Source organism: Cannabis sativa, chromosome 8 (genome assembly GCF_029168945.1).
Source record: "Cannabis sativa cultivar Pink pepper isolate KNU-18-1 chromosome 8, ASM2916894v1, whole genome shotgun sequence".
In the NCBI taxonomy this organism is placed as follows: domain Eukaryota; kingdom Viridiplantae; phylum Streptophyta; class Magnoliopsida; order Rosales; family Cannabaceae; genus Cannabis; species Cannabis sativa.
The window spans coordinates 16,492,659-16,517,526 of record NC_083608.1 but is presented as its reverse complement, the minus strand read 5'-3'; the positions used below and the strand labels follow the sequence as shown (position 1 = coordinate 16,517,526).

General features: G+C 32.5%; 2 protein-coding genes and 1 pseudogene across 19 annotated transcripts; 1 reads left to right on the top strand and 2 right to left on the bottom strand.

Moving 5' to 3' along the window:
• Positions 1 to 2,486: 2,486 nt before the first annotated feature.
• On the top strand, positions 2,487 to 10,904 carry LOC115699446 (SART-1 family protein DOT2). 17 transcript variants are annotated; one of them, XR_004008365.2, is made up of 15 exons: positions 2,487 to 2,681; positions 3,112 to 3,892; positions 4,014 to 4,155; positions 4,256 to 4,304; positions 4,758 to 4,868; positions 4,971 to 5,067; positions 5,320 to 5,386; positions 5,537 to 5,596; positions 5,930 to 6,545; positions 6,832 to 7,298; positions 7,779 to 7,999; positions 8,198 to 8,282; positions 8,625 to 8,766; positions 9,314 to 9,372; positions 10,593 to 10,904. XR_004008365.2 is itself a non-coding variant. In XM_030626859.2 (13 exons), exons 2-13 carry the CDS (start codon positions 3,120 to 3,122, stop codon positions 8,697 to 8,699), a joined length of 2,763 nt encoding a protein of 920 aa, XP_030482719.2. In that variant the 5' UTR covers positions 2,487 to 2,681; positions 3,112 to 3,119; the 3' UTR covers positions 8,700 to 8,991. The 17 variants fall into 17 exon arrangements, 2 of the variants coding, with proteins under 2 accessions (XP_030482719.2, XP_030482721.2); XR_004008362.2 differs by having other exon boundaries at positions 9,292 to 9,372; XR_004008359.2 differs by having other exon boundaries at positions 8,625 to 8,901.
• On the bottom strand, positions 8,297 to 10,822 carry LOC133030179 (cysteine synthase-like; annotated as a pseudogene).
• Positions 10,905 to 13,413: 2,509 nt separating the features above from the next.
• Positions 13,414 to 15,606, bottom strand: LOC115699447 (uncharacterized). Of its 2 annotated transcripts, none has more exons than XM_030626863.2 (4): positions 15,341 to 15,606; positions 15,173 to 15,273; positions 14,544 to 14,811; positions 13,414 to 13,728 (listed from the first exon to the last, which is right to left on the bottom strand). In XM_030626863.2, exons 2-4 carry the CDS (start codon positions 15,254 to 15,256, stop codon positions 13,577 to 13,579), a joined length of 504 nt encoding a protein of 167 aa, XP_030482723.2. In that variant the 5' UTR covers positions 15,257 to 15,273; positions 15,341 to 15,606; the 3' UTR covers positions 13,414 to 13,576. The 2 variants fall into 2 exon arrangements, with proteins under 2 accessions (XP_030482723.2, XP_030482724.2); XM_030626864.2 differs by having other exon boundaries at positions 15,173 to 15,257.
• Between the last annotated feature and the right edge of the window lie 9,262 nt (positions 15,607 to 24,868).

The window sequence follows — 24,868 nt, the reverse complement described above, 5'->3', positions numbered from 1 at the left end:
TGTCTTCTCTTCTCTCTCACACATGTTTATTTATATATATATATATATATATATATATATGATAAATTATGCGCTTGTGTATGGGCTGGGGTGAAAAGTGACGGATTCAATCTGTACCTGCCTATACATATGTGTATACCATATAGGTATGGTACGGGATGAGCTTTAGAAGGTTGTTAGCGGTCCTGTGGTGCCGGTTTAGAAGAAGCTTTGGCAGTTGAAGATCCCTCTGAAAGTTAAAAATCTGGTCTAACGGGCTGCAGCAGGCTGCTTACCACTAACCACCAACTTTGCTTGAAGCATGTTGATCTTCTTGTGGTGTGTCTTCAGTGGGGTCGAAATCATGATTAATGTTGATTTCTTGTTTGTTGGCGAGGGGGTGCTGGGATAGATTAGGACTGCTTCATTTGGTGGGTGTCTAGTCTAGCTTTACGGAGTGGCTTTCGAGTGCTTGTGATGTTTTGGATAAAGTGCAGCGTGCTAAGTTGGCGATGGTGTGTTGGGTGATTTGGACGGCAAGGAACGATTGTGTTGATCAATGTGTGCTCAAGACAGTAAAATGGATTCGTGGGTGAGTTTTATGACTCATGAAAACTAAGTAGAGTACTGGATATACGGAGAATATGATCAAGATTAATGTTGATGCGACTATTTTTTAGGATTATAATTATTATAACTTTTTTTTGTTGCCCAAGTGGTGATTTGTTGTTATTGGGTGATATATTGAGTTGTCGTTTGTGTGTCATCTAATCTTATTTATTTTTTATGTTTTTTGACGCGGTGATCCAGATCACATATGATTAACAAAGCAGCAATCCACAATCGGCGGCGGCACCTTCTCGAACCAGGATAGCTCATTGTCTAACTGAAGAGCATGTTTTGCCAAACCATGTGTTGCAGAATTCGCATTCCGAGCCACATGGGACAAAACTGCTCCCGGGAGTTTAGACAATATAGCTATGACATTCTCAAATAGCACACCCAGCTCGTTGAAAAAAACCTTTCCTTTGTTTATAGTTGTGACTAGAGACAAAGAATCGGAAAAAACCTCTTTAATTTGGATTCCGCAAGAAAGAGCCCAATTAAGTCCAAACAAAAGTGTCAAAGTCTCCGCTTGTAATACAGAGATACTTCCTGAAGACATAACAAACCAGAAAACACCACAATGAAAAACTATGAATATAAATTAAAGACAAACTACCACAAGAGACGCAACCCCAAAACGATAAAATCAACAATGCTAAGAAAAAATAAAGGAAAAAAACTAGCCAAAGGGATAACCCTGTGGCTAGTGAAAGAACACCGTAAAACATAAAATAAATATTTTCCCCAAAAAGAGGCAAAACATATAAGTCTTGATACATTCAAGCCTGATACAAGTGCACTCCAGAACTAGCCTACTAATATTTAACTAATCAGTCTAAAAATGGAGTTAAAGAAACACTTAGTGTATGGTTGAATTAAATGAACTTGTCGTTGGTTGGGAGGAATGAAAATATAAGAATAGGAATGGAATGGAATTAAATTTAAAATGTATAAAAAAAAAAATTGATAAAAGAAATTATTAAAATTTTCAAATCTTGCATTGGAATGATCTTTCCTTCTATTTTAAAATAGAATAGTCATTCTACCAAAATGATAGAAAGGGCATTTCATCGGAATGATATTCTAATATTTTTAAATGCAACCAAACAAAGAAATGGAATGAAAATTATTTCTTTTCTATTCCATTTCATTTCATTACCTCTAACCAAACGCCACCTAAGTCTCTACTAGTACCATGTTTGTTTTTTCATTTTTGTTGTTGTAATAGGATTATAATGTAATGCCTATTAGATTAGATGATGTAATTGTTATTGCCATTACACAAAGATGTAATTGTTATGGTATAGAACATATTTTTAAATAATATTTTCATTTTTTTAATTTTAAAAATAAAAAACTGATTAAAAAATTATTACCAAACACAACCTTAATTTAAAAAATAAAAATAGTTTATTGAACAAAACTCACCATTAATTTAGGTGCCGTTTGATAACAGTTTTTTTAATCAGTTTTCTGTTTTTAAAATTGAAAAAGTGAAAATATTTTTCAAAAACACGTTCTCTAAAACTGTTTTTACTTTTTAATTTTTTAATTGAGAATCAAAATTTTAAAAATAAAAAAAAAAATCACTTTCAACATTTTTTTAAACAGTTTTTTTTCTTAATCAATATCTTGGACTTCGATCATGATCCGGACCCAAATCCCCTCACGATCCTGGCGCTAAACCCAACTTGAATCTAAATCCAACCCCGGACTTAGACCCGACGTAAATTAATCAAAAAATGAATTTTACAGAACATGCTTTTATTTTCTGTTTTTAAAATTAAAAAATAAAAGTGGTTACAAAATGCATTTTTGTTTTCCAAAAATTTTCATTTTGTGATTAAAAATTAGAAAACAAAAATGTTATAAATAAAAAATAAAAGGAAAGATTGCAAATTTCAATTTGATTTCGAAAAAGAAAAAAAAGGAGTGCTTGATTGTCATTTACATCTCTCCTGTAAAATTTAATTGAGGAAAACACTGACCTTGTTCCGCCCATTTTTGAGCGAGCGAGCGCCACCCCAAAGTTGCTTCCGCAAGCCCTAATTCTGCGCCACTTTCTTTCTTGATTCACCGCTCATCCTCCTTACCAGGTATGCATCTTTTAGGTTTTGTTGTTTTCGTTTTTCTTGTTTAATTATATTCTACACTTTCCGCGGTTCTTCTCTCTCGAAGCTTAATAGGGCTCGGGAATTATGTTTAACTTGTTTTTATACTAAATTTGAATCTACTTCACTTGAAATGAGTAAATTTTTGTTAAAGTTTGTTGTTATTCCTGTCTATGTATTTGAATGTGTGACCCTGCTTAAGTTATGAAGATTATGAATTTAGTTAACTGTTTCAGGAATTGAATATTATTTAAGTTGATAAATTTTATTTGAGCTGTGTTTTGTTGAATTGGATTGGATTGAGTTACCATTTTTCTTTTTTTTTTTTTTTTTTTTGTCTTTTTCTAGTTTAACTACTCAAGGATCTGTTGGATTGATAAAAATCTGTAAATTGTTGATATTTTGGAATCCGTAGACTTAGATATGGACATGGAATGGTCTGAGCATGAACAGCGTGAGGAGCGAGATGATGTAAAGGATAGGAAGAAGAGTAGCCGAGGGGAAGAGAAAGACCATAGAAGTAGAGAGCGAGATAGGTCGAGGAGGAGTGGTGATGACTCATTGAAAGAAAGGGAGAAAGAGGCTAAAGATCCAGAAAAGGATCGAAGCTCGGGTAAGGAGAGGAAGAAGGATGATAGAAGTGAGCGGGAGAAAGATAGGAGTAGAGACAATAAGGTTAGAGACAAAGATCATGATCGAGAAAAGAATAGAGAAAAAGAGCGGGAAAGGGATAAAGATCGAAAAGACCGTGTGAAAGATAAGGATGTTGAAAAGGATAGTGATCGGACGCGGGATAAAGAGAGGGGAAAGGAGAAGAACAAGGATAGGGATAAGGAAAGGGACAGGGCCAAGGAAAAAGAGAGAGAACGAGATAGAGAGAGACATAAAGATAGGGAGAAGGGAAGAGAAAATTACAAGGATATAGACAAAGAAAAAATTAAAGAGAAGGAAAGGGAAGCAGATGAGGAGAAGGACAAGTCCAGAGATAGAGTGAGTAGAAAAAGTCCAGATGGAGATTACGATCGGAGTAAGGATGGGGGAAAAGATGATAGATCTAGGCAAAGTTATGAGAATAACAAGGATAGGGATGCTAAGCAAGGGAAGTCTTCACAGTACACTGAAGATGAACGAATGGATGACGATGGAGCTCGTGAAGCACATCCAACATCAGCAGAGCTTCAGGAGCGTATTTTGAAGTAAGCAAGTTTCTGTGTATTTACTTATTGTCATTGATTGTGAAAACCAGAGGGTAATTTGTGTTACAAACTTGCGGTTATCTTTTTCTTATACTAGTGTTTCCTCTTATTATTTGCTCAGAATGAAGGAAGAAAGATCAAAGAAAAAAACAGAAGATAGTTCGGAAGTTTCTGCTTGGGTTAGCAAGAGCCGCAAGCTTGAAGTGAAAAAGAGTGTAGTAAAACAGAAGGCTATGCAGCTGTCAAAGAAGTTTGAGGAACAGGTTAATGCTTGTCATAGCTATTTTTCCTTGCTTTGTGTATAGATGGAAATGAATTTATCATCTTTCATATGTTTTTAAGTATTGTTATTATTCTTTTCAGGATAACATTGTTCAAGGAGAAAGTGAAGATGAGGAGACAGCTCATCATCGTAAGCATTTTTTCTTTTTAGTTTAAACTTCTCCTGAAGTACCTAGTGCTGACTAGTTGATTTAAGGTTTTTAAGATACAAAAGGGAATTTTCGTTAGTCCATCTTGTATACCAATGTGTACTTAATCAATCAATTTGGAGCTATTTATTTATAGTCACATTGTGTTTCATCCATGATACTTATTTACATGAAAGCACAAAAAAGTGCAGATAGTACTACTAATGTGAGTACTCATATGTCTTTGTTTGGGTCATTAGTCAGTGAATTTAAACCTGGTTATGCTTTCTGAACACTTTGGTAATAGGGAAATTAATTTAAGAACCAATGTGCAATGGTGATAACTATCTTTCATTTTTTTTAATGACCATTTTAGTTGAATGACCTGATATGTTATGATCAGAATTTTACTAATTTAATTAAAAAAAAATAACTTAAGTTCAAATCTGGTTCAGATTTAGCTGGAGTTAAAGTCCTTCACGGGCTTGACAAAGTTATGGAAGGTGGTGCAGTAGTTTTGACACTGAAAGATCAGAATATTCTGGCTGATGGCGATATTAATGAAGGTGAATTTACTTTGTAATATCTTCTGTATTTCCGGCATCTAGACTCTGAACTCTTTGATGTCATCTCAATATTTAAGATAAACTTTTTTTCTAACATGGCAGACGTCGATATGCTTGAAAACGTGGAACTTGGAGAGCAGAAGCAGCGAGATGATGCTTACAAAGCAGCAAAGAAGAAACCAGGGACATATGCTGACAAGTAAGATTACTACTGCATATTTTTACTGTTCGCTTAGCTCTTCAATGTGCTGACATTAGTTAATTGCTGTGCGATAGAACTCTTATAAGAACCATGACTACTTTCATTAGGTTGTGTTCTCTGAAATAGTAATTAATTTCTTGAAAGTTTTTATCTCTCATAGTTGTTTGTCGTTAAGTTGTATCCTATTAAATAGTAATTAATTTCTTGAAAGTTTTTAGCTCTCATAGTTGTTAATTGTTTGTTGTTTAGGTTCAATGATGATCCAAATGTAGAGAAGAAAATGCTTCCTCAATATGACGATCCAGCAACAGATGAGGTTATTATTTTTCTTTTTCTGGCGTTATGTTTACTTTCACATCTAATGTTTCTTTTATCCTTGTTCTGTTTTGTTACTTTATATTTTTATTTCTCAAATCCAAAATGCATGAATGCTGATGTACTGTATTGTATTGATAATTCTACTCAGGGGATAACTCTAGATGAACGAGGACGCATTACTAATGAAGCAGAGAAGAGACTTGAAGAGGTATCATTTTCTTCTCTTTTAATTTTCATTAGCATTAACAATAGCAAAATAGATGATATTTATAGTTGAAGGTTTTTTTTTTCTCTTCTTTTCCTTTGATTCATTAATTTATTCTGTTCTCTCTTTTCTGCTCATTTTGGTTGTTAAATCATTATGCTTTATGAAACATGACAGTGTTTGGGTTTATTTAAATATGATTTTGGACTTTCTCTTCTTGTTCCTGAATATCTCTTATTGTTCCTTTTCTCAATGTTTAATGTTTATATTGTTATGTGTTTTCATATGCCAAAGTATGTTTTCTCACGAGATTTTCCCCCCTTCCTCTTGTTATAGCTTCGTAAAAGGTTACAAGGTTCTTCAACAACCAATCGCTTCGAAACTCTCAACTTGCCTGGAAAAACGACATCAGATTACTATACTTCTGAAGAAATGGTTCAGTTTAAAAAGCCCAAGAAAAAGAAATCCTTGCGGAAAAAGGATAAGCTAGACCTAGATGCTCTTGAAGCAGAAGCAGTTTCTGCAGGGCTGGGTGTTGGTGATATTGGTTCCCGTAATGATGGGAAGCGGCAGTCTGTTAAACAACAGCAGGAGAGAGCTGAGGCTGAAAGGAGGAATATTGCATACCAGACAGCATTAGCTAAAGCAGATGAGGCATCTAAATCATTACGCATGGAACAAACTCTTCCCTCCAAACCAGAGGAGGAAGATTCAGTTTATGCAGATGATGATGATGAAGAGCTCTATAAATCTTTGGCAAGAGCAAGGGCATTAGCTCTCAAAAAGAAAGATGATACGTCCTCTGGTCCTCAGGCTTTTGCACTTCTTGCTGCCAGCACTGCCAACAACCAGACTGCTGATGAACAAATACCTAACACTGGAGAGCTTCAGGAAAACAAGGTTGTCTTTACAGAGATGGAAGAGTTTGTATGGGGTCTTCAGCTTGAAAAAGGTATATTTATGTTTAATTTTTAACTATAATAAAAATACAAAGTAATTTGTTGAGAATAGGGATCTGTTTATAGTTCACAAGTAATAATCTTGGATTTTAGATTTACTGTACATACATGGTACTGTATTCTCATTTTCTCTGAGTTATTTTATAAGGAATAACAACAGATTGGGGGAGTCTTGGTGTCAAATCTTGTTCTCATATTTTAGATTTAGAGAAAACTTAGACTGCATGTGATGTGATGAATGGAAACAAATTACTTATGTGTTTGTTTTTTATATTTCAGAAGCCCATAACCCTGATGGTGAAGATGTTTTTATGGAAGAAGATGAGGAACCAGAAGTTTCTCATGAGGAAATGAAAACTGAGCCTGGTGGGTGGTCTGAAGTTAATGATACTGAAAAAGATGAAGATCCCAGTAAGGAGGATAAGGAGGAGATTGTTCCAGATGAAATTATTCACGAAGTTTCAGTTGGTAAAGGATTGTCAGGTGCATTGAAGCTACTTAAAGAGAGAGGAACGCTGAAAGAAAGCATTGATTGGGGTGGCAGAAATATGGACAAAAAGAAGAGTAAACTTGTTGGCATTGTTGGAGATGATGATGATGAGCCCAAGAAGGGGATGCATCCACCTCGCCAAAAGAGGGATGACACTCGTACATCATCTTTGGGCCATTCAAAGGAGACTCACCCACCCAAAGTCTATCAAGAAAAGGACATCCGCATTGAAAGGACTGATGAATTTGGGCGTATTGTAAGCATTTTTCATCATATTAGCCTTTGTACCTTTTCACATACTCTGTTATATATGATTTTAAATGTTTATGTAAATTCTTTGGCTTTGGGGGTTATAGATCTCTCACGAATTTATATTTTAGATTAAGAATCAACTTAAGGTACAGGCTGTAGTGTTTACTCTGTTGTGCATCGGCTAGGACTCAATAGGGTTACATGGTGGGTCCATGCCAATCAACAGATGTGTTTGGACACTCACAATGTACAAGTGAATGATGTCCATCCAAACACTCATTTCAAGATTAAAGGGATTTTTTTTTTAACTTTATATTAGACGCTTATTCTATAGCCATTCATCCACCAATTTTATATTAAATAATTTGATTGATTACTTTTGCATAACTAATAAGTTGAATTTTGACATTATACTTCTTTGTCTTGCTATTTTTGATGATCATGAAGAAGCATCTCTTTTCTCACTAGTGCTTTATTTTGACAGTTGACTCCCAAGGAAGCCTTTCGAATTCTCTCTCATAAGTTCCATGGAAAGGGACCTGGCAAAATGAAACAAGAAAAGCGGATGAAGCAATTCCATGAAGAGCTGAAGTTGAAGCAGATGAAGAGTTCAGATACGCCATCTTTATCTGTGGAGCGGATGAGGGAAGCTCAAGCTCAGTTGAAGACTCCGTATCTTGTCCTCAGTGGTCATGTCAAACCAGGGTATGTTTTGTTCTTTTGTTTTTTTAAACCCAAGTTTAATAAAATCTTTAAATCACTTTCACTCTTAAGATAGTGAATCTGTGAGGCTGTTGAAGAGTGATACCAATTTTTCCGTTTTAAGAGATATACTAATAATATGCGTGTTTATAGCAATACAATGATGAATTTTCTCATTTTGTTTACGACATTGTGTTTCAGACAAACTAGTGATCCTAGAAGTGGTTTTGCTACTGTTGAGAAGGATCCCCCTGGAGGATTAACGCCCATGCTCGGTGATAGAAAGGTCAGTTAACTATTGCATTTGAATTTGATATATGTTGACACATGGGGAATCATTCTATTGTTCTTTCTGCGTGGATATCTTGACACATATGTGGAATCACTCTATTGTTATTTCGGAGGTCTGCGTTAGGGTTTAACTAATAGCTAGCTTAGCTATCTAGTTTCCCAGTTGGGATTATTCTTCGCCGCGCTGACATTGTTTACTATATACTAATACAAATGACAAAGAAATGCTACTATATCTACATTTTACATCAACGCTAATCTGATCAATTTTGCATTCAGCAAAAAAAAAAAAAAACTGATCAATTTTTCTCTTTTTTTTTTTTTGTTTTTTTTACAGGTTGAGCATTTTCTTGGAATAAAGCGGAAACCTGAGGCTACCAGTTCAGGAACCCCGAAGAAGGGGAAACCCTAAATAGATTTTGAAGATGATTGCATACAATGCTTGTGCGTCGGTTTGGCAGATTAACAATTTGGCTCCTGTAAGTAGCGCAAGTCACATCGGGTTTGGCATATTCTATACTATTTTTGGTGCTTGAAGCATTATTGTTTCTGCTGTTGACTGTAAATTCACTTTCCAATTTGAGAAAGAGAAGAGCTGTGGAAAAACCTTTTGGGTAAAGTTTTTGTCCTATTGATTTATCAAACCTATAATATTCCTGCCAATAGAAAAAAGAAAAAAAAAAAAATGACACCTTTAGGCTTTATCTTTGTGTGCTGAGCAGGATGTTCTATCCCTCTCTTATCTATATTCAGTTTCCAACTAAGATTTGATGAAGCATAAAAAAAATAATTGCCATAAATTGGGAGTAATACACACCATGCATAAGAAAGTAATCATCTTTCAGATTCAGCCAAAAAAAAAAAAATTGAATCTTATTCTTTAGTTTTACAAGTGAGATCATAGGACTCTTATTGTACATCTCTTCTATTTCTGTCTCGATTTATTCATCTTTCTTTTCTTTCTCTGATTATAACTCAACATTCACTTATTGTGAATGAGACAGTTAAATTCGCTACTCTATTCAGGGCTCGTCAATTAGGCTTTCAGCTTCCCTTTTCACCGATTCAAACAGTACCGAAGACAGGTACTTTTCTCCAAAACTAGCAAAAATTACCTGCATTAACATGTTTATCTATGAATTTAATAAGTTCCAATTAGCCTAAGGTAAGTTTCAACTAAAATACCTTTATTATGTATATAAACACGAGATATCAAACTTACGACAATGAGCTTCGTTGCGTTTTCTGGTCTCTTTGCTACGTTAATTGCAGCCGCAGCTGTGGCCCCCTGATGATATTCATACCTGTAAACATATAACAATTCCCACAATTAAACCTATTATGGGAAAGAAACTATATGGTGATTGTTAACTTCTGTAGTATAAAGAAGTCTGAGTTCAAGGTTTTCTTTAAAAAAAATAAGTATTAGTTATTTTGGTTTGTAGAGTAGATAAATATACCAGTAAACCTTCTTTCAGTGCAATGAGCTTTTGCAGTGTCAATCGCTTTGTCGCTTGATATCTGCGTAAAATCAGATATTGTTATATGTTTAAAATTATCTTAGGCTTAATTCACAAGAACTTTGTGAAAGCATCAGATGATGAAGGTTAATTCAGCAATTTAGGAACTAGGTAGCAATATCTGACACAAACCAATGTTATGAGTTCCTTTAAATGGAAGATCTAAACTATGGAATATTTGAGGCTTACTTGAATTATATCTCATCCATAAGATTGAGTTCAAGAACACAAGGAGTAAAACCAACCCCCATTCCTTGGATCTTGTGTGGACCTATATGTGCAGAATGCTCACACAAAATGGTCAAAAACATATTGAAAGCTCACGAAAAAGTTCGATTTCAATCTTAAATATTGAGAAAGTTATCACAAGTTAAAAATGGCGAATTCTTGTTGGGTGAGAATAATTTGATAGAATATGTAATGATTACAAAGAATCATTAGTTCACTAACCAGGATTCCCACCAGACAGAACAAGACTTTCGAGTGGTTTTTATAAGAAAGCAAATGAGAAGAAATAACTGATTAAACTGAACAAGCCTATAATGCTTTTTATAAAACTACTTTATGTTGGGGTTTTCCTCTTTAAGAAACTTTCCTGGACCTGTTATCGTATCACCTGTACCGATCCCAGCAACCAAAACATCTGCTTTCTCTCCAGTACCTCTCCAAATCTCTGGTCCAGTAGTTTCATAGTGTACCTTCATCAATAAAAACACATTATCAAAATCAAACTTCAACTCTATTCATTTCATGAAGTAATAATCTTATTACCTTTGGGTTGGCAGGATTTTTAAATTGCTGAAGCATATAGGCATTAGGAGTCTTGGCCAATATCTGTTCAGCCTTTGCAACAGCTCCTCTCATGCCCTTTGCAGGATCAGTAAGAACCAACTCAGCTCCGAAAGCTCGGTAAATCCATACCAGTGTTGCCACTCGTTGGCTCAATTAGGACACTTTTTTTGAAACATAAACCAACCAAACCAGCAATCAAGATCAAAGAACTTGTTTCTTTCATTGTATTAGAAATATACAATCATAATGTGTGCAAAATATTTAGCAAATCTGTTCAGGTGTGATGAGGCCCTTAGCCTTTGCAACTACAATCTTGCTATAACCAATCCTGAAAATTCAAAGGCAATAAAAAGAACATCATAAGACACAAAAATAGACACTAGAGCAAGGTTACGTGGTTTCTAATTTTTCAGCAATTCGAGCAACACAACCATCGATGACATTGTTTAGATATACTAATGGGCTGTTACCAATCAATTACCACAAATAAAATCAAAATTAATTGACGAAATTACACTTATACTCACTTTTTATTTCTTATTTTAATTTTTACTTTATTAATACTCTGTAAGGTATATTCAATTTTATAGGTTTTAGCCCTATGTGCGTTGATAATTCTAATTTTAATAAGTTATGTAAGATTATATTTGGTACTTTAAGTATAAAAAAATGTATTGTATCAATTAAAATTATTTTAGAGTTATATTTAATTAATGCTTAATAAAAATGGTAGTTTTCAATTTATCTCAAATCAATTAGTTCTTCTGTAAAACATTAACTATGCACTTGGCACAAAACCGCAAACTCATTTGTGCACTTTAGTTGAGCTTCACTTCACTACGTCCTTTGCTATTGTAGACTTCTCCAATGCCATATTGTTATGATTTGTTTGTAAAATCAATTTTGTTTTGGTAAGCCAACTCAGGAATTATATTTATACGCAAATAGTTATATGACTAAATAGTATCATAGTATTTGTTTGGATTCTGATTTGGCTAAGTCATAGTTAAGATTAATAAGATTTCCGTTTGGATATGAGATGTTTGTTTTGTTTCTAACATGATTCTATGGATTGGGACTGGTTTCTACTTTCTTGTGTGAACAAAGTTACAAAATGGCATGTTGCTTGTATTTCAATTGGACTAATTTTATTATTTATATACATAGTTATAACAATGAATTAACCCTTCATTTATGCTTTGGATCGCATGTGTACCAAAAATTGTTGGGATTTTTACACTATATATTTTAACTTTTTTTCTTTTTTACTATAGGGTTGATTTTTTTTCAAAAATATTGTATTGTTTTATACTCTATACTGAGTTAAATTTCATCTGTTATTCTATTATTATTTTTTTAGTTGTTCCACTATTGTTTTTAATTGTTTTATTAAATATTTTACGGTTCTTTTATAAAAAGATAATATTTTTGTAAAAATTTTCTAAAATTATTAATTTTTATCTAAAATTTAGTATTTTTGTAAAAATTCCAAACTTACAAATCATATCATATAAATAGCATAAAAAAAATCACTCAAACGAATACCACAATAAGTGATAATTACATAATGTAATGCCACTATCTTATAAACTAATCCAATTTTAAAAGTTATCATAATTATTCCAAATCACAGCTATATTACCGTTATATAAAATAATAAAAAAATTAAGGGACTTTTCATTTTTTACACTTTAAATTTTTTTTTTATTTTTTTGCATTTTTACGGAATTCTACATAGATCTCCTACTGCAACTAGCGCTGCAATCCAAATTGCAACAAAAAATCGTATAAAAACTCCTATTACAACTAGCGCTTCAAGTACTTTAGAAACCCAAACCGTAAATTTGAAAAAAAAAAAAATTATTTGAGGTAATTCTCCATAAAATAAAGATACTAATAATTTCAAAATAGGGTATTGAATCAAGACAACTAATGTAAAAAGTGTCTTAATATAGATACTCCTAACAAAAATTTATAGTATACAATATTTTTCCCTTATGAGTTCATATTTTTATAAATCAGGTATCACATCTTCAATACTAATGAAAATAAAATATTTATTCTTGTTATTGTATTTTTTTTATAGATTAGTTGTATATTAATGAAAAAAAAAAACACACTTTCTTTAGAGTTATTATTTTCCAATTATCAATGCTAGTATTATAATCATTCAATACAATAGAGGAGGCTTATAGGTAGGGGTGTTCATTGGATCACATCCAATAAATTTGGACCCATCCAATCCAATCCAATTATTTATTGGATATTGAATTTTTCCATCCGATCCAATCTAATTGAATTGAGTCATCCGATCCGATCCGATCCAATAGATGTATTAGATTGAATCGATTCCATCCATTGGATGTTTTAACTGGTTTTTTATTAGATTAGATTAGATCCATCCAATGGATCCCATGGATGAATCCAATCCATTTTAACCACTATTTAGGCTAATTTCATTAAAAAATATATATATATGAAAAAACATAATTTAAAACCTAATAATCTAACATAAATAATAAAATAATATATAAAATATTAAATAAAATAATTAAATATATAAAATTGTAAATACTAAATATGATTGGATGGACATTGGATGATATTGGATTGGATTGGATCGGTTATCTATTGGATCGGATGTCTCATCCAACATCCGATCCGATCCAATTGGATTTTCAAAATTTGCATCCAATCCGATCCAATTATGATTGGATATCCAATTTTATTGGATCGGTTGAGATTGGATCGGTCGGTTGGAATTGGATTGGATGACTTTCTGCACACTCCTACTTATAGGGAGTGCCAAACATGTAAAGTAATTGGCCATGCATTTGAATAAAAACACAAACTTAAGAAAGTAAGAAGATTTTGCATGTTACTACATCAAAACAAGAAAAAAGGAGAAGACTTTACATGTTAATCGCTTTTTCCTTGCTTGGAAATGAAACTCATATTACAAGAACAAGATCGTAACTTACTTTCTACTATTTCCTGTAAGGGTTACAAGAGACTTGAGCACCGCTGGACTGATCTTGTCCGCAAGTGCACCTTTTTCTGATATCAACAGAGTTTTATCCTTCACATAGCTGTGGAGTTTCTTGGTTTCAAAGTCAAGATGTTCTTGATCTGCAGTCAAACAAAACAAGATCCAATTGTTAATAATTGATAAGAAAATATAGCTGATGATTGTTGTGATTGGTCCAAGCAGCTGAGCTCTCAGAACACTAGCCAGATTTTTCTGTTACACGAGGTAGTTTTAACATATTTATTATTGTTATCTTCATTTTGAACTAGATTCATCTCTATATAAGGGTTGATTAAACTCAATTTAGAAAAATGAAACTCTTTTTGTATGTTTAAAGAGATTATTACACTATTAAAAGGGTAGAATTTAGAGTGTGTGTGTGTGTTGTTCTCCAAGTTAGAAGCATTTTTGCATGATTTTTTTTTTTATGTCAAAACAGCAATAAAATTATGAAATAACATAAACAACATATACCATACTACTCAAAGCACATATAATAACAATGTCTGTAACAATTACTAAATTTTGTAATCCACATACTATCAAATTATAACAATAGTTACTGTCAGAATCAACTTCAGCATTTTAGACAAAGAGCACTGCAAACTGCTAATCTCAATTGTTTCGGAGTCCTTGACAACAAAACACTACTTACAAATTGGAATCAAAAACCAATTTCAAGACTCAAGACATCATACATAAGTTGTCACTTACAGCGCAGATTTAACAAGGTAACAGCTTCGACTACTATGTAACCCGACATAGCCTCCTTGATTAATTTATAACAGGGTAAGTATAAAGCAATGGAATTCCACAATAACAGTTCAAAAAACTAAAACAAAAATCAAGCAGAAAGTTCAATTACATCATCAGATTTTAGATGTGACAATGAGAGTATTGATAAATTAAAAGATACCTGTCTCTATGATTGAATGAGCAGCATGAAACGGAATCCTTGCAAAGACATCAGTTCCAGGGAACATCATCCATGTGCGTTCAGTGGAGTCGTGGCTGCCACAGGTGGTGCATACTTCCTTTACCAAAGGTCTTGATCCAGATACGCCAATCTCCTTCATTACTGACTCAAAGGGGGATGGAACACTGGTCTTTGTCGTTCGAGCTCTCTTCCTCAAAGCTGTAAGTGCTTCTCTATTTCCATTTCTTAGCTTATCAGTCTCAACCAGCTGCATATTAACCCCAACAAATTCACAGAGTCTACTAACAATGTTCAAGCAAAACAAATTGCTCTTCAAGAAAGTTTCCTCAATCAAAAACCAAAATAGATTTCCACAACTACAACTGCATAGAATTCCATATTGTGAAACCCTTCTTGTGATTTGATCCTTTGAATATGCCTATCCACTTTCTAATTCAAAAGCATAAAAAAAAATGTCTGCCATTCTCACTTGATCATTTACTTAATAAACCCTAAACCCGTACCTAAAGTACAACGTTTTCATTTGATGCTTGAGTTTGAAACTCCATGGTTTTTTTTTTGGAAATCCAAGGAGAAACGATTACTGACTGACATTAATGAAAACCAACCTGGTTTCGGGCTAAAAAGAGACGCTCTGCTTCAGTCTCAAGCGCAACTAAACTTTCTTGTAATTTCTTCATATTCGCATCCATTCTGTCCTCCAAGTTAGCTAAATCAAACACAAGATTGAATAAAAATTCCAATTAAACCAAAATTTCAAAAGCTAAACTCATTACCTGTGATAATTGAGGGCAGCAGAGAACGCCAAGCCGGGAGGAGAAGAAATAGGCCGAAAGAGAGAGAGGAGCAATGAACTTTATCGAAGTTGGAAGGAGAGAGAGAGAGAGAGAGAGAGAGAGAGAGAGAGAGAGAGAGCGTTGGAGGTTGTTTGGATGAGTGAGGGGAAACAATTAGGGTCGGCACCGGCGTTGTGAGGGCATGAGAAGAAGACCGTCAAAAAACGAGACAGAGGTTAAAGCAATAAGAGATTATTTCATATAAACTCAGAATTAAGGGTAAACATCATTTAAAAAAAGTTGCTTCACGTTTTGTTAAATTTTTTAAAATAATAAAAATAAGAAAGGGCGGTTTCGTAATGGAAAAAAATGGCGGTCAAGTTAGATATGTCGAAAGCTTATGATAGAATGGAACTTTTTAGAAGCTATGATGACACATTTGGGATTTGACTCTCAATGGATTACTAAGATAATGAACTGTGTCCGTTCTGTATCCTTCTCAATCCTCATCAATGGCTCCATTAAAGGATTAATTCTTCCCGAACGTGGGTTGAGACAAGGTGACCCCCTCTCTCTCTTTCTCTTTCTTTTATGCTCTGAAGGTCTCTCTTGTTTGATTTTTGAAGCCGAAAGGGCGGGCAAAATTCATGGGCTAAGATTCGGTAACTTGGCTCAACGGCTTTCCTACCTTTTATTTGCGGATGATAGCTTAGTATTCTTGGATGCAAACATAAAGGATAGTAATGCTTTGAAAAAAGTTCTTGCTACTTATGAGAAGATGTCCAGCCAATGCATTAATTTTGAAAAAACGGAGATGTGTGTGGGAAGCAAAGTTAATGATTCACTAGCAACTAATATAGCCTCCAACTTGGGGGTTAAATTAGTTAAGAACCATACCAAGTATTTGGGTATGCCTACCTTTGTGGGAAAAACAAACGCCAAGTCTTTGGGAAAATAAGAGACAAAATAGAAGCAAAACTCCAAGGTTGGAAGGTGGGGTTATTCTCTCAAGCCGGAAAAAAAATCCTTATTAAAGCGGTAATCCAAGCCTTACCTTGCTATGTCATGAGTTGTTTTCGAATTACGAAAGGAATTCTCCATGAGATTGAAGGTCTAATTGCCCGGTTTTGGTGGGGTCTAACGAAGGATAATCATAAGATACATTAGGGTAATTGGAAGAAACTTTGCAAACTAAAAGTACAAGGGGGAATGGGTTTTCGAGACATGGAAGATTTCAACAAAGCTCTCTTGGCTAAACAAGGTTGGAAAATCCTCAATAACCCGGATTACTTACTTTCCAAAATCCTAAAAGCTCTATACTTCCCAAAGGAAAGCTTTTTGGTAGCTAAACTTGGTCATTATGGATCTTCGATTTGGAGCAGCATTTTATGGGGCCGAGACCTTTTACAACAAGGGATGAGATGGTGTGTGGGTGATGGTAGTCAAATTCGAATAAATAAAGATCCTTGGATCCCAAGAAGTTATCCATTCAAGCTTCGCGGTAAAGTGCTAATCCCTCCCGAGACAACAATAGATACTCTTTTGTTCCCTAATGGAAGTTGGAAAGAAAATGAAATTAGAAGGGGTTCCACCATGATGATATTCCTTGGGTTCTTGGAATAACTCCACTTGTTAACAATCCGGATTGGATTACTTGGAGTATGACCCCAATGGAATTTACTCGGTTGCTAGTGGGTACAAAATCCGATTTAAAAATCCTGATATAGCCGAATGCTCAAATCTGTCCAAAGTCAAATCATGGTGGAAACTAATTTGGGAATCTCATCTTACTCCAAAAATGAAGAACTTTATATGGAGGGTCTACAATCAATGGATTCCCACAAAAGTGGAGCTTAATAAAAGAGGTATGGCTCTTGACACTTGCTGTGATTTGTGCAAATTTCAGGATGAAGATATTTGCCATGCACTTTGGCGGTGTCCGAAGGTTAAAAACATATGGAAGCAACTTGGTTTCACAAAGATCATACCCCAACAAAACTCTCAGGCAGATGATGTTCTTTGGTGGCTCCATGATCACCTTCCAAAAGAGGACTTTTTCAAATTCATAGGCCTATCTTAGTTGGTATGGCAAAGAAGGAATTCGTTTGTTTTCCAAAATAAATCCATAGATGACCAAACTTGGATTTATTGGGCTCTTGACCTGCTTGCAACTCACTTGGAGACACACCAGAATCTGCTCACGGTTCCTACTAGGGGTGTTCATTGGATCACATCCAATGATGAATTTGGACCCATCCGATCCAATCCAATTATTTATTGGATATTGGATTTTTCCATCCGATCCAATCCAATTGAATTGAGTCATCCGATCCGATCCGATCCGATCCAATGGATGTATTGGATTGGATCGGTTCCATCCATTGGATGCTTTAACTGGTTTTTATTAGATTGGATTGGATCCATCCAATGAATCCCATGGATGAATCCAATTCATTTTAACTACTATTTAGGCTAATTTCATTAAAAAATATATATATATGAAAAAACATAATTTAAAACCTAATAAATAATAAAATAATATATAAAATAATTAAATAGATAAAATTATAAATATTAAATATGATTGGATGGACATTGGATGATATTGGATTGGATTGGATCGGTTATCCATTGGATCGGATGTCTCATCCAATATCCGATCCAATCCAATTGGATTTTTAAAATTTGCATCCGATCCGATCCAATTATGATTGGATATCCGATTCTATTGGATCGGTTAGGATTGGATCGGTCGGTTGGAATTGGATTGGATGACTTTCTACACACCCCTAGTTCCTACCATCAAACCGGTCACGGCGTGGCAACCTCCTCCCAATGGTGTCTACATGATTAATACTGATGCTTCCTTAATTTTGGGTAGACCAGGTTGTGGTATTAGTGCTGTCATAAGAGATTCTAAAGGAACTTTGGTGGTTGCTGCTACATCTTTTCTCCCTGGTTATATGTCAGTCCTCTTAGCCGAAGCTACAGCAATCCTTCAAGGCATTAACTTGGCTAGGAGATGGTCCATGTCGAACGTCCAGGTGGGATCTGACAGTCAAACAATTATCAAAGCTCTCTCCACTGAAGCTACAAATCACACGGATTGGGGAAAATTGGTGCATGAAATCAAGCTCTTGAAGAGTTCCTTTCAATCATTAAATTTTTTATTTTTTCATAGAGATTGTAATAAAGTTGCTAATAGTTTAGCTAGTTGGAGTCGTTTGACTCGTAAGTCCGAATTGTGGACTGATTTGTTACCGAATGGTGCTGCTGCTATGTTGTTAGCGGATGTGCCTAGTGTCGCTTAGTAATAAAATTCTCATTCAAAAAAAAAAAATAAATAAGACCCTAATGTTAATTTTTGACAATTTTTTTTTAATATAATCAATTTTAAGATAATTGAATAGATAAAAAAATGTAAATAATTTTGTCATAATACATTTACATAGGATTATTATTAAATTTTATTTTGACAAAAAATTAGTTCAGAGTCCTGTTTGTAACATTTTAGGAAATACAAGATCTAATTTGTCATTTAAGCTCTAATGAGTAACTTTTGTAAAATATAAAATCCAAAATGGTATTTATCCCAAAATTAACAAAAAAAGTTTGCCAAAAAAATACATGAATATACAATGTATTTTTAGAGTAATTTGAGCATAAATACTTAAGTGTAACCTTTTGCTACAACTAAATATGTTAATTTAATTTTTTAAAGTAATAATACTTAAATTATGCTTTTAAATTTTTTAAATATTAAGTATTAAGTAAATTGTCAATTGACAATCCCTAATTGTTTTAAGTCATTAAATTTTGAATAATGATTTGACACTTAATGTTAGATACTTATATAGTTATAGAAATATAAATTATGTATTATTAATGCTAAAAATTAAACTTAAGTATTTATTTGCAATAGGGAGTTAAATTTAGAGTAATTTGCTGCAAAATTCCTTTATGTTTTGATTTTTATATTAAATCTCTTATCATTTATTTTGTGGTAAAACTCCTTTAAATTTATTTTTCTTTACAATTTTAACACGCAAGTTAAATATTATCGTTAAAAATCAACTGAATGACCAAAATCTCGAAATTGATATAGTAGTAATCTATTTAAGAGTAATATGTAACTTATTATTTAAATTTGCAAAGACTATGTTATTAATGGGATACGACCGGAGTTAGCCGAAGCAATTGGAGTTCGTGAGGCTCTCAGCTGGATAAAAGATAAGCAATAGCTGAATGTAATGTTAGAAACAGATTGTTGGTGGTAGTACAAGCAATTCGTAGTCCAATTCATATGATCTCCTTTTTTGGTGATGTAATTAAAGAGTGTCAAAACTTGCTTGTGAGTTTAAGGGGTGTTATTATTTCTTTTGTTAAACAGTCAGCAAATTTAGTAGCTCATGCGATTGCTAAAGCTGCTATTTCTTATCCTGATCGTAACTTTAGTATGGGGGATGTCCCAACTGATCTGCTTCCTATTTTGGTTGCTGAATTTGAAAGAGCATTTCTATTAGGTACCAGTGGTGCCTAGTACCTTCTCGACATGTCACGTTGCAATTGGCTAGCGATACTCCCTAAAAATTATTATATTAAATTATGTGGGACTCGATACTTAATTGGACCAATAACGATATCGATACATAAGAGGGTGGTAGACACCATTGATACCCTTTAGCATTTTTCAATTTGAAAGTTAATAAAGATTGATTACTTTCTTAAAAAAACAAAAAAATGGGCATTTGTTATAAAATAATATAAAATAATATAAAGTAGATGAGAAGAAAGAAGAAGAAGATGAAGAGAGAAAGAGAAAGTGAATGAGAATTTCTGAGTTGTTTATTCCAATGGGGTGAACCCCTATTTATACAAATACAAGAGTGAGATATTAAGAAACTAAGAAAAAGGGAAACTAAGGAAAAGAGGAATGTTGATTACAATTAATGACAATAAATAAAAGATTTGGACATCCACATAATTATTAATATTTATAACACTCCCCCTTGGATGTCCATAATAACTGCCTTATTAAAAATCTTGTTGAAAACTTGATCAAAGGAAAAAGAGTATAGTGTAAACTAACTCCCCCTCATTTAGGCATTTGTGGAGATCTTCTAATCGACGAATTTCGATTTTGTCTGTCGTCTTCTCAAATGTTGATGTTGGTAATAACTTTGTGAATAAGTTTGTAAGATTGACACTTGATTGAATATGTTGAACACCAATATGCATTTTCTTGAAGCGTATAAAGAAGAATTTCGTGAAATGTGTTCTAACTCTATCTCCTTCAATGTACCTCCTTTTAGTTGAACGATGCAAGCAGTATTATCCATAGAGAATTGCTTGGGTTGATACTTCTTTATTGAGTGTAATCCATATGTTTCCCGAATATGCTATGTCAATGATCTCACTCACACACATTCTCTACTTGCTTCATAAAATGCAAGTATGTTAACATGATTTATAGTTGCCTCGTTAAAAACCTTGCCAGAAAAACCCAGTGGGACAAAATCTGAGCTAAGGAAAAAAGAGTACAATATATATTTCATATTCATAACTATTTGCAAGTTGCCTCGTTAAAAACCTTGCCAGGAAAACCTATTGGGACAAAACCTGAACTAAGGGAAAAAGAGTGCAACATGAATATGTCTCCCCCTCATGCACATATGATCCATAATTCTTTTGGTGATAATATATCTCATAAGATTATTGTTATCACTTTTAAAATATCACCATATATAATCTTTGATCATATATTTTCTATAACTCTTCCAGAGTATGTATGGACTTCTAAATTATAAATGAGGGGTTTGTGGAACATTAGTCTTTATCCAACTAATTGTATCATTCATGTGTGTACACAACTTTGTTCATACGAAAATTTAAAATTTCAAGTAGATATGAACATAACACATTAATGGTACTATAAATTTTCATTTGTGACAATGATGGTACTCCAAGACCATATATTTATTCCATCTTGTTTTATGATCTTAATTTCCATATCAAATGATCATATATCTATAAGTCTTGATACATATGAAGTACTTCAGGACTTCAATACTAATGAACAAACTTTATACATTAATATTTCTCGAAATACAAAAGAAATAAAAGTTTGTTCTTCAATTAATCAAAAACTCTTCAAGAGTCTATCACAACGTATAGTTTACGTATTTATATTGCATAGACAACCATAGGTATTTTTTAAATAATAATTTACTTACATGTCTTTATTTCATACAAAGATCTTTGTCATATAGTGCGCGCGACTTTGAATTTATATCACTTAAGACATGTATTAAATTCTTCTAGAATTTTTAGATAAGGCTTATTTCAAATTCTCACTATATTAGGAGCTCCAAATAAATAATCTTTTGTTACAACATTTATGTGACGCTTATAAATCCTCATAAAATATATTCCAGGCTATAATCAAATAATGATTATATTTTCTCAATATTTAAGCCTTACTTCAATCAATCTCATGTCTATGCAAACTTTGTACAACAATTCATTATGTACAAATACATATATGCAAATTTCTCATTAGAAATATTTATTTGCACACCCTACAGGTCTTACTTCACTTTATGTGAGTAAATTTGCCTGGATTGCGTCATAATATTTTGGCCAAAAATCAAAATGTATGTCGATGATTCTCGACAAATCTAATACCATGATCCTTGCTATCTCATGTTAGTTTATTGCATATGCAAACATTCAATATTTATTGCCGACAAAAATTTCAATAAATGATAATTTCCTCCCATATTGACATAACTTATAGAGATCTCTTTAAATTACATATTTTTCAAATATGTTTATCATTTATAGGTACCTATATAGAATCACTTCAGGGATTCAATTATGATCAAATGTGTTATGTCTAACTTCTCTTGGGAGTCTTTTCGAGTACCGTTTTCATCACGGTTATCATTTTAATACTTTATAACATTAAGGTATCTCCATGAGTACCTCTAGATTTAACAACTTCAGGGCAAATCAAATGAACATTTATTAATAATTTCTACATTGTTCATTTACGCTTCAGGCGTTTTCAACTCATTCTATCTCAACTTTGAATAATATTGATTTGCAGTTGGTATATATCATTTTGAACTATATTGTTCTTATATACTTTGTGCAAGGATCATTTTTCAAAAATTATCATCATCCCAACTGCTTCTCTCCCCCTGATCGAGAGAATTTTTAAAAATTGTGATATCTAATAATATTAATATACCTGTAGGGATTTCAGTATATCACAATGAATCAATATTTGTTTAAACTCATATATACTATATGACATTGAACTTCAGGTTCAATAAACTTCAGTTTCAAATTCAATCATTATGAACTTAATTCATTTATAAGAATGAGTCATACGTGTATAATTAGAAATACATAAATTTACACATTTTGTAAATGCATGATTATATAATCTTATCACATCGATAAGAAACTATGCAATAAAAATCTAACAATGGCTCAAGATTGTTAAGAAAATATAATTTAAATATTTTCTATGTGCAAATATATGCACATTCTTCTTTTGAGCCTTATAAATAACAATGAGAAGAATCTTTTGGTTCTTCAACAAAATTTAGTCAAATTCTTTGACAATTTATTGCATATGATTGATCATGTCAAAATAATTCAATTCATGAACTTCAGGTTCACTATAATTTGTATTTCAATGAAACTTTCAAAATGTAATGTAAATTCATTACAACATAATCATTACAAGTTTCATTTTTATATACACGAATAATATAATTATATTATTCTCCAAAACATATACACTCTTCAGGAGTCACTATTATGTTTATCAAACTTTATATTTCTTCAGGAATCACTATCATCAATTCAATGATGTGTATAATGTAAAATGTATATGACAACTTCATCATGTTGTTATAATGGTCAAATAGATATAACCATAATATATCATTCATGTTCCCTGGTATCTTTTTAACAAGTCGTCTAATTTATTAATAGACTATTCATCAGTCTAATTATCATGACTTGATATATTATATATTTAAATGTACAACCAGTACATATAATAAGTCATCTCTTATTACTTTCATAACTAGATAAAAGTTATACATCTAGGGACATACCAAGATATTTTACTACTCAAAGTAGCAATTGTATGTAAGAGTACTTCTTCAGGAAGCTTTTCAAATAATCATTTTGTGATTCTTTATCACTTTGATTATATTGGATCACTAACAAATATTAGTAAATTATATATCCACTTTTGGGAATATGCAAAGTTTGAATTATATAGTAACTATATATATACATATCCTGTACTAACAATAGTTTGAAACTATTGATTTCAAGAAATAATAAAATATGTATATATTAATTTGCTTCTGGCATTACCAATATATGTGAAATCTATATTCTTTGAAATAGAATTTCATGTCTATTCATTCTCTTTAGGTAATGATATTTAAATATTCTAAATGTACAATAAGTTTGTACAATTTACATTCTATTAAATAATCAAGTATACATTTATCTTGACTATAAGTGTGTCCGTACTACAGGTACGCGACCACTATTATTCAATTCCACACATGATATATAGATTTCATGCACTTTGATTGTGTGTGGTATCTCATCTTTTGGTTATTTCCAATTTCTTCTGGAAATATTTGAGTAGCAAACAATGCCATTGATTATTTAAAATCATTACATTCACTTCGGGGAATGACGTTGAACAAGTAGAACATTATTATAAATTTCTTAAAAATTTATTACTTGTTCATATATAAAAAGAAATTACTCAAAGAATTTCTTTAACAATATTTCAAAGAATATATGAATACAATTTTTGCATAATCTCCAAGATGTATGCAAAATTTGATCTTTAATATATGTCACATGCAATAATTTTCAACATTGCAAGCAATAACAGTGTATAATAACATGACTAATACAAATAATCTTTAAAAGTAGTTGTATCATTCTCTGCAGGGAATGATGAACAATAAATACATGTCTCATGTATTTAAATAACATTAGTCATGCTCACTGTTATTCTTATACTTTGATGTTTCAATGCAATTTTCTTAATATTCTTTTTAGGTATTCAAAACCCACTATAAAATTGCATCAATAATAATCATTTTTAATGATTCTTTAGTTGTATTCACATAAATACAATCATTTTTTTTTGACAAATATAAAACATTTACTTCAGGAAATGTTTGTCAAAATCTATATCGATATTAGATTACTTTTCATTGTCCTCAAAGAATACAAGAACATATATATAAATATGTATTCATCTCTTTCATTATATATCCATCAATTATATAATGAATATTACGTTTGCATAATCTTCAGGATATATGCAAGATTTTATTGAGGACGCATAATCATCAGGATATATGCAATATTTTATCGAGGATGCATAATCTTCGGGATATATACAATTTTTTTTATCGATGATGCATAATCTTCAGGATATATGCAATATTTTATCGATGATGCATAATCTTCAGG

Excerpts from the sequence above, each read along its gene's own strand:
- LOC115699447 (XM_030626863.2), bottom strand. The coding sequence starts at position 15,256 with ATGGATGCGAATATGAAGAAATTACAAGAAAGTTTAGTTGCGCTTGAG. Across the intron at positions 14,812-15,172 it reads TCTTTTTAGCCCGAAACCAG|CTGGTTGAGACTGATAAGCT; the intron begins GTTGGTTTTCAT and ends GTTAATATGCAG. Across the intron at positions 13,729-14,543 it reads TCATTCAATCATAGAGACAG|ATCAAGAACATCTTGACTTT; the intron begins GTATCTTTTAAT and ends GTTTGACTGCAG.
- LOC115699446 (XM_030626859.2), top strand. The coding sequence starts at position 3,120 with ATGGACATGGAATGGTCTGAGCATGAACAGCGTGAGGAGCGAGATGAT. Across the intron at positions 5,387-5,536 it reads ACGATCCAGCAACAGATGAG|GGGATAACTCTAGATGAACG; the intron begins GTTATTATTTTT and ends AATTCTACTCAG. Across the intron at positions 8,000-8,197 it reads AGTGGTCATGTCAAACCAGG|ACAAACTAGTGATCCTAGAA; the intron begins GTATGTTTTGTT and ends ATTGTGTTTCAG.